Source organism: Babylonia areolata, chromosome 10 (genome assembly GCF_041734735.1).
Source record: "Babylonia areolata isolate BAREFJ2019XMU chromosome 10, ASM4173473v1, whole genome shotgun sequence".
NCBI classification, from domain to species: domain Eukaryota; kingdom Metazoa; phylum Mollusca; class Gastropoda; order Neogastropoda; family Buccinidae; genus Babylonia; species Babylonia areolata.
Window position 1 is genome coordinate 43,268,544 of NC_134885.1, and position 12,233 is coordinate 43,280,776.

The 12,233-nt window shown below is 47.5% G+C and overlaps 1 protein-coding gene across 4 annotated transcripts in view; it reads left to right on the forward strand.

The window, feature by feature from the left end:
- Nucleotides 1–12,233, forward strand: part of LOC143287020 (glutamate carboxypeptidase 2-like) — a 54,087-nt gene that overhangs the window by 2,147 nt on the left and 39,707 nt on the right. For 2 of the 4 annotated variants that reach the window (XM_076595029.1, XM_076595030.1), the window contains exons 2-4: nt 7,685–8,041; nt 10,740–10,893; nt 11,230–11,358. In XM_076595029.1, the coding sequence (XP_076451144.1) occupies nt 7,761–8,041; nt 10,740–10,893; nt 11,230–11,358 (564 nt within the window). In that variant the 5' untranslated portion in view covers nt 7,685–7,760. Of the gene's footprint in view, nt 1–7,684; nt 8,042–10,739; nt 10,894–11,229; nt 11,359–11,407; nt 11,453–11,503; nt 11,549–12,233 lie in introns of all 4 variants that reach the window. The other 2 variants (XM_076595032.1, XM_076595031.1) reach the window with 2 other exon arrangements.

Genomic DNA, 12,233 nt, shown 5'->3' on the forward strand with positions numbered 1-12,233 from the left:
GTGTGTGTGTGAGAGAGGTGAGAGAGAGAGGTGAGAGGTGTGTGTGAGAGAGAGGTGAGAGAGGTGAGAGAGAGAGGTGAGAGGTGTGTGTGAGAGAGAGGTGAGAGAGAGAGGTGAGAGAGGTGAGAGAGAGAGGTGAGAGAGAGAGGTGAGAGAGAGATCAGAGAGGTGTGTGTGAGAGAGAGGTGAGAGAGAGAGGTGAGAGAGAGAGGTGAGAGGTGTGTGTGAGAGAGAGGTGAGAGAGAGAGGTGAGAGAGAGAGAGGTGAGAGAGGTGAGAGAGAGGTGAGAGAGAGGTGAGAGAGAGAGGTGAGAGAGAGAGGTGAGAGAGAGGTGAGAGAGGTGAGAGAGAGGTGAGAGAGAGAGGTGAGAGAGAGGTGAGAGAGGAGAGAGAGAGGAGAGAGAGAGGTGAGAGAGAGAGGTGAGAGGAGAGAGAGAAGTGAGAGGTCAGAGAGAGAGGTCAGAGAGAGGTGAGAGAGAGAGAGGTGAGAGAGAGGTGAGAGAGAGAGGTGAGAGAGAGGAGAGAGGAGAGAGGGAGGTGAGAGGTCAGAGAGAGAGAGAGAGAGGTCAGAGAGGTGCGAGAGAGGTCAGAGAGAGGTGAGAGAGAGGTGAGAGGAGAGAGAGAGGTGAGAGGTCAGTGAGAGAGGTGAGAGGTCAGTGAGAGAGGTGAGAGAGAGGAGAGAGAGGTGAGAGAGAGAGAGGTGAGAGAGAGGTGAGAGGAGAGAGAGAGGTGAGAGGAGAGAGAGAGGTGAGAGAGAGGTGAGAGGTGAGAGGTGAGAGAGAGGTGAGAGGTGAGAGGTGAGAGAGGTGAGAGAGAGGTCAGTGAGAGAGGTGAGTGAGAGGTGAGAGAGAGGTGAGAGGTGAGAGAGAGGTGAGAGAGGTCAGTGAGAGAGGTGAGAGAGAGGTGAGAGAGGTGAGAGAGAGGTGAGAGGTGAGAGAGAGGTGAGAGAGAGGAGAAAGAGAGGTGAGAGAGGTCAGTGAGAGAGGTGAAAGAGAGGTGAGAGAGAGGTGAGAGGTGAGAGAGAGGTGAGAGAGAGGAGAAAGAGAGGTGAGAGAGGTCAGTGAGAGAGGTGAGAGAGAGGTGAGAGAGAGGTGAGAGGTGAGAGAGAGGTGAGAGAGAGGAGAGAGAGGCGAGAGAGAGAGGTGAGAGGAGAGAAAGAGAGGTGAGAGAGATTAGAGAGAAGTGAGATAGGTGAGAGAGAGATGAGAGAGAGGTGAGAGAAAGGGAGGTGAGAGAGATGTGAGAGAGAGGTGAGAGAGAGAGAGGTGAGAGATGTGATAGAGAGAGAGGTGAGAGAGATGTGAGAGAGAGTTGAGAGATGTGATAGAGAGAGAGGTGAGAGAGATGTGAGAGAGAGTTGAGAGATGTGATAGAGAGAGATGTGATAGAGAGGGGTGAGAGATGTGATAGAGAGAGAGGTGAGAGAGATGTGAGAGAGAGTTGAGAGATGTGATAGAGAGAGAGGTGAGAGAGATGTGAGAGAGAGTTGAGAGATGTGATAGAGAGAGAGGTGAGAGAGAGAGAGGTGAGAGATGTGATAGAGAGAGAGGTGAGAGAGAGAGTGAGAGATGTGATAGAGAGAGAGGTGAGAGAGATGTGAGAGAGAGTTGAGAGATGTGATAGAGAGAGAGGTGAGTGAGAGGAAGAGAGGTGAGAGAAAGATGTGACAGGTGAGAGAGGGGTGAAAGGGAGAAATCACACACACACACACACACACACACACACACACACACACACAAACGAGCGACATAAGAATGAGATGACAAGGTTGACAGGGTGAAAAGGTGGTCTGTCATTGCTGAGTGTGGCAAGGTTGACAGGGTGGAAAGGTGGTGTGTCATTGCTGACTGTGGCAAGGTTGACAGGGTGGAAAGGTGGTCTGTCATTGCAGAGTGTGGCAATGTTGACAGGGTGGAAAGGTGGTGTGTCATTGCTGACTGTGGCAAGGTTGACAGGGTGGAAAGGAAGTGTCATTGCTGAGTGTGGCAAGGCTGACAGGGTGGAAAGGTGGTCTGTCATTGCTGAGTGTGGCAAGGTTGACAGGGTGGAAAGGAAGTGTCATTGCTGAGTGTGACAAGGTTGACAGGGTGGAAAGGTGGTCTGTCATTGCTGAGTGTGGCAAGGTTGACAGGGTGGAAAGGTGGTCTGTCATTGCTGAGTATGGCAAGGTTGACAGGGTGGAAAGGTGGTCTGTCATTGCTGAGTATGGCAAGGTTGACAGGGTGGAAAGGTGGTCTGTCATTGCTGAGTATGGCAAGGTTGACAGGGTGGAAAGGTGGTCTGTCATTGCTGACTGTGGCAAGGTTGACAGGGTGGAAAGGAAGTGTCATTGCTGAGTGTGGCAAGGTTGACAAGGTGGAAAGGTGGTCTGTCATTGCTGAGTGTGGCAATGTTGACAGGGTGGAAAGGAAGTGTCATTGCTGAGTGTGGCAAGGCTGACAGGGTGGAAAGGTGGTCTGTCATTGCTGAGTGTGGCAAGGTTGACAGGGTGGAAAGGTGGTCTGTCATTGCTGAGTGTGGCAAGGCTGACAGGGTGGAAAGGTGGTCTGTCATTGCTGACTGTGGCAAGGTTGACAGGGTGGAAAGGTGGTCTGTCATGGCTGAGTGTGGCAAGGTTGACAGGGTGGAAAGGTGGTCTGTCATTGCTGAGTGTGGCAAGGTTGACAGGGTGGAAAGGAAGTGTCATTGCTGAGTGTGGCAAGGCTGACAGGGTGGAAAGGTGGTCTGTCATTGCTGAGTATGGCAAGGTTGACAGGGTGGAAAGGTGGTCTGTCATTGCTGAGTATGGCAAGGTTGACAGGGTGGAAAGGTGGTCTGTCATTGCTGAGTGTGGCAAGGTTGACAGGGTGGAAAGGAAGTGTCATTGCTGAGTGTGGCAAGGTTGACAGGGTGGAAAGGAAGTGTCATTGCTGAGTGTGGCAAGGTTGACAGGGTGGAAAGATAGTTTGTCATTGCTGAGTGTGGCAAGGTTGACAGGGTGGAAAGGTGGTCTGTCATTGCTGAGTGTGGCAAGGTTGACAGGGTGGAAAGGAAGTGTCATTGCTGAGTGTGGCAAGGTTGACAGGGTGGAAAGATAGTTTGTCATTGCTGAGTGTGGCAAGGTTGACAGGGTGGAAAGGAAGTGTCATTGCTGAGTGTGGCAAGGTTGACAGGGTGGAAAGATAGTTTGTCATTGCTGAGTGTGGCAAGGTTGACAGGGTGGAAAGGTGGTGTGTCATTGCTGAGTGTGGCAAGGTTGACAGGGTGGAAAGGAAGTGTCATGGCTGAGTGTGGCAAGGTTGACAGGGTGGAAAGATAGTTTGTCATTGCTGAGTGTGGCAAGGTTCAACCCTTGACTGCTGCTGACGACTTTGTTCGTGAAGGGCTGTGACCTCACCGAGGTCTGGTCAGCTTACACGTTGTCAGTCACCACTGTGTCTTTAGATCTACTGCTCTTGGGTTGCATGAGCCCATTAATTTTCTGATCAACAATTGACAGCATTGAAGAGTGCACAAAAACTAGTAACTGCCTTTCAAAGCCATTTCGTTTTGATCAACCATACATTGATAGCATTGAAGAGTACACAAACAGTAGTAACTGCCTTCCAAACCAATGGCCCATTGATCAACAAAATCAATGACAGCATTGAAGAATGGTGATGTTCATCCTTCGGATTCGAAGATGACAATGGCTTCAATCATCAGTTGGAAGAGCGGCGGCTCTGGGTCCAGAGGTGACTGATGAGGCCAGTCCTGGCCCTGAAAGCACGCCCACATATGGGACACAAGTGAGTGGGTGCTTACCAACCAAATCAATGAGAGCATTAAAGAGTGCACTGCCTTTCAAAGAGTACACTGCCTGTCAAAGAGAACACTGCCTTTCAAAGAGTACACTGCCTTTCAAAGAGTACACTGCCTTTCAAAGAGTACACTGCCTTTCAAAGAGTACACTGCCTTTCAAAGAGTACACTACACTGCCTTTCAAAGAGTACACTGCCTTTCAAAGAGTACACTACACTGCCTTTCAAAGAGTACACTCCCTTTCAAAGAGCGCACTGCCTTTCAAAGAGTACACTGCTTTTCAAAGAGTACACTACACTGCCTTTCAAAGAGTACACTCCCTTTCAAAGAGCGCACTGCCTTTCAAAGAGTACACTGTCTTTCAAAGAGTACACTGCCTTTCAAAGAGTACACTACACTGCCTTTCAAAGGGTGCAATGCCTTTCAAAGTCATGACCCACTGATCAGCCTAATCAATGACAGCATTGAAGAGTACACTCCCTTTCAAAGAGCGCACTGCCTTTCAAAGAGTACACTACACTGCCTTTCAAAGGGTGCAATGCCTTTCAAAGAGTACACTGCCTTTCAAAGAGTACACTACACTGCCTTTCAAAGAGTACACTGCCTTTCAAAGTCATGACCCACTGATCAGCCTAATCAATGACAGCATTGAAGAGTACACTGCCTTTCAAAGAGTACACTGCCTTTCAAAGAGTACACTACACTGCCTTTCAAAGGGTGCAATGCCTTTCAAAGAGTACACTGCCTTTCAAAGAGTACACTACACTGCCTTTCAAAGAGTACACTGCCTTTCAAAGTCATGACCCACTGATCAGCCTAATCAATGACAGCATTGAAGAGTACACTGCCTTTCAAAGAGTACACTGCCTTTCAAAGTCATGGCTCACTGATCAGCCTAATCAATGACAGCATTGACTTTGGAAGGCAGTGTACTCTTTGAAAGGCAGTGTACTCTTCAATGCTGTCATTGATTAGGCTGATCAGTGAGCCATGACTTTGAAAGGCAGTGTACTCTTCAATGCTGTCATTGATTAGGCTGATCAGTGAGCCATGACTTTGAAAGGCAGTGTACTCTTCAATGCTGTCATTGATTAGGCTGATCAGTGAGCCATGACTTTGGAAGGCAGTGTACTCTTTGAAAGGCAGTGTACTCTTCAATGCTGTCATTGATTAGGCTGATCAGTGAGCCATGACTTTGGAAGGCAGTGTACTCTTTGAAAGGCAGTGTACTCTTCAATGCTGTCATTGATTAGGCTGATCAGTGATCAGTGATGACTTCCCCAACGACTTGTAGTTTGTGCCAAAAGAAAAAAAATGGGGGAAAAAAAGAAAAGAAAAGAAAAAGAAGAAGAAAAGGAAACAAACAAGCGAACGCCAACCTCTAAAATAAATTCACAAAAATTGCAATGATGCTCAAAAGTATATAGGTATGTAAAATACGTTTTCTTTCCCTTCTTTCAAAACTTCTTTGAAAACTCATTTATTTCCAGCCATACAATTCAGTAAATAACTCCTTGTCTTCAGTTTTATGTTTAAGTCATGATTCAATTTTATATATATATATATATATATATATATATATATATATATATATATATATATATATATTTTACTTCTGTTATTACTATTTTTTAGATGTACACTTGTTCAAACGCCTTGAACGGCCAAGATATGCTTGCGCGCGCGCACGTGTGTGTCTGCATGTTGTGTGGAGTGGGTGTGGCTTTTTGGGATGGAGTTGGAGCGGGAGGATTTGTGCATGCGGGTGAATTCGTGTGTTTTTAGTTTGCATCAGTCATTGTGTTTTTCATGGTAAACGCCCAGGGCTTTTGTATCATTAGACTGAGCGTACCAAATGTCACTATTATTATTATTATTATTATTATTATAAAACGAACGGAAAATATAATTGTCATTTGTTCAATGTTGACAGGATGAGATAACACATAAACAGGGAAAGATAACTAAGATATAAAGAAAGATAAAATAAAATAAATAATTAAAGAAAAAGAGAAGAAAATTGAAGTTTCTGTACATATGTTTTGGGTGGGAATGGTGCTACAACATTTGCAAATGCGCTGGACACAACAACCAAGTGCAGTTATGCAATTATCTTGTTTCTTCCACTATCAACTTGATCTAAACATTAACACAATATATCAACACTCACCCCCCCCCCCCCCCCACACACACACACTCCACACACACTCACACACACACACACACACTAGCACAACACAATAGCTTGTTGTAAACAATATTTCGGCCTGAAGCTTTCATCTGAAGGGTTTCACAATAAATAAACCCCATAAACTGAAGGTTTCAAGCTAAATGTCGTTTTTTCTTCACCCTCTTCGTCCTGACCCCGCCCCGTGCCTAGTGTTGTGCCTGCTGGCATGTGACAACGACCAGGACAACCAGAATCATTTCACTTCATCAACCTCAACATCACTTTCTTCCTAAAACGTTTTCGAACTTGCTATTGTCGACGTAATGCAGAAAATCAAACTAAATGCTAGCCACATCTTCAGTATTATACGTCTTGGTCCAACTACTTTTCGCTTTACAAAACGCAAAAACCGCACCAAAATCGAGCCAGGACTTAATGAGATATTGCTTCGAACACGCATGTAGGCTGACGTCATTTACCAGGAAGTAACCTTTCTGACGTGTCTGGCTGGACTGTTGGTAATGCAGTCACCCTCAAACCTAAAGCGCGTAAAATCCGCGCTCGGAAGTGAAAGGCTTCAAAGGCAAAGAACTTACTAACGGGAGCAAAACAATGTCCACGGTGATAACTTACAATGATTATGTTCTTTAAATCTGACCAGTTCATTCCGACTGCCTCTGATGGTAACTATGATGCTGATGATGATGATGATGATTGAATGATGATGATTGAATGATGATGATTGAATGATGATGATTGAATGATGGTGATTGAATGATTGATGATTGAATGATTGATGATTGAATGATTGATGATTGATTGATTGATGATTGATTGATTGATGATTGATTGATTGATGATTGATTGATTGATTGATTGATTGATTGATTGATGATTGATTGATTGATTGATGATTGATTGATGATTGATTGATTGATTGATGATTGATTGATGATTGATTGATGATGATTGATTCTGCTGCTGATGATGATGATGATGCCTATGCTGATAAACACTACACGCATGTTTGACTTCTGAATTTAGGCTTGATTCCTGCAAGACAAGACACAGATAGACTCATGTTTGATTTATGAACCAAGGTTTGATTCGTTGAAGACAATACACAGGAAAAAAAACACAGACAGACGGGGTGAATGGGTGGAGATGATATAATGTCTGTGTACTGAAATATTATGCCTGTCTATCACTTGTTTGCTCGGGTCTTTCTTTTACCCCCCTTTTTTGGTCACTGTAAAATTTGATGAAATGAATTACGTCAGTTTAGGCTTCAGAAATAAATTAAGTCAGTTTAGATTTAAGTAATAGTCAGTTTTGACTTTAATTATTAGTTTAGTCACTTTTTACTTTAGTAATAATTTTAGTCAGTACCATTGAAGAAAATGACCACAGCAAGGGCATTGGCGTTTCTGAGATTGTGCATATAGTTCTGTATTCAGAAATCACAACAATGTGCATATAGTTCTGTATTCAGAAATCACAACAATGTGCATATAGTTCTGTATTCAGAAATCACAACAATGTGCATATAGTTCTGTATTCAGAAATCACAACAATAAATTACAGTTCTGTATTCAGAAATCACAACAATGTGCATATAGTTCTGTATTCAGAAATCACAACAATGTGCATATAGTTCTGTATCAAGAAATCACAACAATGTGCATATAGTTCTGTATTCAGAAATCACAACAATAAATTATAGTTCTGTATTCAGAAATCACAACCAGTCACCCACCCAGAAGTCGGAGCTGTGAGAGACAGACAGCCCAGCGAAGCAGCCAGGACACAGAATGGCTACAGTGACAGGAAAACTGGTGGCAGTGGTGGTGGCAGTGGTGGTGACGGTGCTGTGTTTTGTTACGGGGCTGTTCATTGGCTGGTTCTTCCTGGACCACCCTGCATCCTCCACGTCTGAGGGGTCTGACTCCAACATGACCCACTACCCGCCCTCCTCAGCCTCCTCCTCCTCCTTTGGTTCACTGGGGCAGGGGCACGTGACAGAACCAGACCCCACAGTCAGCGCCAGACTCATCCAGGAGGTCCAGGCCAGCAACATCGAGCAGTACCTCAGGTAAGGCCTTGTCACTGTGCTGGTTGTCCGCTGGGGGTAGATGTTAGTGGTGTTGGAGGTAGATGTTAGTATTGTTGGGTGGAGGTAGATGTTAGTGGTGTTGGCTGGAGGTAGATGTTAGTGTTGGCTGGGGGTAGGTGTTAGTGGTGTTGGCTGGAGGTAGGTGTTAGTGGTGTTGACTGGAGGTAGATGTTAGTGGTGTTGACTGGAGGTAGATGTTATTTAGTGGTGTTGGCTGGAGGTAGATGTTATTTAGTGGTGTTAGTGGTGTTGGCTGGAGGTAGATGTTAGTGGTGTTGGCTGGAGGTAGATGTTAGTGGTGTTGGCTGGAGGTAGATGTTAGTGGTGTTGACTGGAGGTAGATGTTAGTGGTGTTGGCTGGAGGTAGATGTTAGTGGTGTTGGCTGGAGGTAGATGTTAGTGGTGTTGGCTGGAGGTAGATGTTAGTGGTGTTGGCTGGAGGTAGATGTTAGTGGTGTTGCTGTTGCTGGCTGGAGGTAGATGTTAGTGGTGTTGGCTGGAGGTAGATGTTAGTGGTGTTGGCTGGGGGTAGATGTTAGTGGTGTTGGCTGGAGGTAGATGTTAGTGGTGTTGGCTGGAGGTAGATGTTCACCTATCAAAGTGGACTTCTATTACATAATTTTGCCAGAGGACAACCTCTCGTTGCCATGGGTTCTTTTTAAGCGCGCGAAGAGTGTGCTGCACACGGAACCACGGTTTATCGACTCACCCGAATGACTAGACGTTCAGTTTGATTTTCCAGTCAAACTTGGGAAAAAGGGCGAGAGCGGGATTCGAACCCAGACCCTCACGGACTCCCTGCACACACACACACACACACACACACACACACACACACACACACACACACACACACACACACACACACACACACACACACACACACACACACCGATCAACCAGACGCAATTTTCAGACCCTTGATAGTTGGAGGGTACACTCCCAAGGTTATCAGACAAAGAGATGATCAACCAACAAGCATGCTTATCTGTCATCATTATCATCGTCGTCACTGTCAACATCATCATCCTATCTCGGTCCTCGTTGTAGTGACATTTCAGTATAGTGACATTTCAGTATGACTGACGTTGCTTTAGGGAGTGGGGGAGTGAGGTCCATTCTCTCCATTAGAATGCCAACAGTTGTTTGCATTTCCACTTTTGTAGTGACACCAATGCTGGCTGGTTATTTGTTCTTTTCTTTCTTTCTTTCTTTATCTATTTTTGTTTGTTTTCCTTTCTTTTTTGCTGTGTCCTCTTATTTATGTCTGCTTTTCTCTTGACTATTGTGTGAACGAGTGTTTTAACTGTGTGTAAGTTTGAAAGTCCGTGTGTAAATATGTAGACCCCCCCCCCACCCTCCTCTGTCTCTCTGTCTCTGTCTGTGTCTGTCTCTGTCTGTCTGTCTGTCTGTCTGTCTCTGTCTCAATTAATCACTCTATCTCTCTATGACATAAGCTCGCAAACATGCACGACGCATGGATATGAGTACCCGCACATTGACACACAAACATACATACATACCATCATCCATGTTGTTTGCATTCTTCTTCTTCTTCTTCTTCATAATCACCATGACCATTACTATCACCACCACCACCACCACCATAACCATCACCAGTACCACCATCACCACCACCTTCACCACTGCCATCACTACGCCCACTACCATCACCACCACCATCATCACCACACCACACCACACCACACCTCACCACCACTACCACCACACCACTACCACACCACCCCACACCACACCACCCCACCCCACACCACCACCACCACACCACACCACAGTACACCACCACCACCGCCACCACCACCATCACTACCATCACCACCACACCACACCACTACCACACCACCACCACACCACCACCACCATCATCGCCATCACCACCACCACACCACACCACACCACACCACACCACCACCACCATCACTACCACCACCACCATCATCACCATCACCACCACCACCCCATCACCACCACCACACTACCGCCACCATCATCGCCATCACCACCACCACCACACCATCACCACCACCACACCACCACACCATCATCACCACCACCACACAACCACCACCACCACCATCACCACCATCACTACCACCACCACCACACCACCATCATCACCACACCACACCACCACCACACCACAATACACCCCACTACCACACCACCACCAAACCACCACCACCATCATCGCCATCACCACCACCACCACCCCATCACCACCACCACCACACCATCACCACCACCACACCACCACCACCACACCACCACCACCACCACACTACCACCACCACAATCATCGCCATCACCACCACCCCATCACAACCACCACCACACTACCACCACCACACCATCACCACCACACCATCACCACCACCACACTACCACCACCACACCATCACCACCACCACACTACCACCACCACCCCATCACCACCACCACCACACCATCACCACCACCACACTACCACCACCACCATCATCACCACCACCACCACACCACCACACCACACCATCACCACCACCACACCACACCATCATCACCACCACCACCACACCACCACCACCATCATCATCACCACCATCACTACCACCACCACCACACCACCATCACCACCACCACCACACAACCACCCCCCCCCTCCCTGGTGCACGTGCAGGGTTCTGTCCGAGCGGCCCCACCTGGCAGGCACGGAGGGGGACGAGCGGACCGTGGATTACGTGGAGCAGGAGTTGAAGAAGATGGGCTATGACGTCACCCTGGCCCCCTATGACGTCCTGCTGTCCTACCCGGCCAAGCAGCATTTCAACAAGGTGGGCTGCTCACAACTCACTGCTTACAGTTCACCATTCACAGCTCACAACTCAGAACTCACAGTTCATAAGCTCACAACTCACAGCTCACTCACAACTCAGCTCACAACTCACATCTCACAACTCACTGCTCAAAACTGACAACCCTTCTTTTCAATCATTAATTTTGTCGACACACCTTCAACAAGGTTGGCTGCTCACAACTCACAACCCTTTTCTTTCGACCATCAGTATCGTAGGCTCACAGACACACACACAGAGACACACACACAGACACACACGCACACACACACCAACACCCCCCCCCCCCCTCACCTGAAGCGGGTTGTGATGCAGGTGACGATGCTGGATGGACGGCGCCGTAACGCCATCTTCACGTCAGACGTGGGGGCCACGACAGGCAGTGACTGGGACAGTGAGGTCACACCCCCTTACTGCATGTACTGCCCGTCCGGGAAAGTCCAGGTGTGTGTGTGTGTGTGTGTGTGTGTGTGTGTGTGTGTGTGACAGTGAGGTCACACCCCCTTACTGCATGTACTGCCCGTCCGGCAAAGTCCAGGTGTGTGTGTGTGTGTGTGTGTGTGTGTGTGTGTGTGTGTGTGACAGTGAGGTCACGCCCCCTTACTGCATGTACTGCCCGTCCGGGAAAGTCCAGGTGTGTGTGTGTGTGTGTGTGTGTGTGTGTGTGTGTGTGTGTGTGTGACAGTGGGGTCATTCCCCCTTACTGCATGTACTGCCCGTCCGGGAAAGTCCAGGTGTGTGTGTGTGTGTGTGTGTGTGTGTGTGTGTGTGTGACAGTGGAGTCATCCCCCCTTACTGCATGTACTGCCCGTCCGGGAAAGTCCAGGTGTGTGTGTGTGTGTGTGTGTGTGTGTGTGTGTGTGTGTGTGTGTGTGTGTGACAGTGAGGTCACACCCCCTTACTGCATGTACTGCCCGTCCGGGAAAGTCCAGGTGTGTGTGTGTGTGTGTGTGTGTGTGTGTGTGGGTGTGTGTGACAGTGGAGTCATTCCCCCTTACTGCATGTACTGCCCGTCCGGGAAAGTCCAGGTGTGTGTGTGTGTGTGTGTGTGTGTGTGTGACAGTGGAGTCATTCCCCCTTACTGCATGTACTGCCCGTCCGGGAAAGTCCAGGTGTGTGTGTGTGTGTGTGTGTGTGTGTGTGTGTGTGTGTGTGTGTGTGTGATGTACTCCATTCTCACACCTAATCGATACTCCCGCCCTTCCCGCCCTCACCTTTCAAAAAATCCCTGTGATGTATCAGATGTCACTGTCTTTTCTAAAAGAACAGGGAGATAATTCATTCGATGTAGCAGATGTCCCTCTCTAGTACAAAAAGAA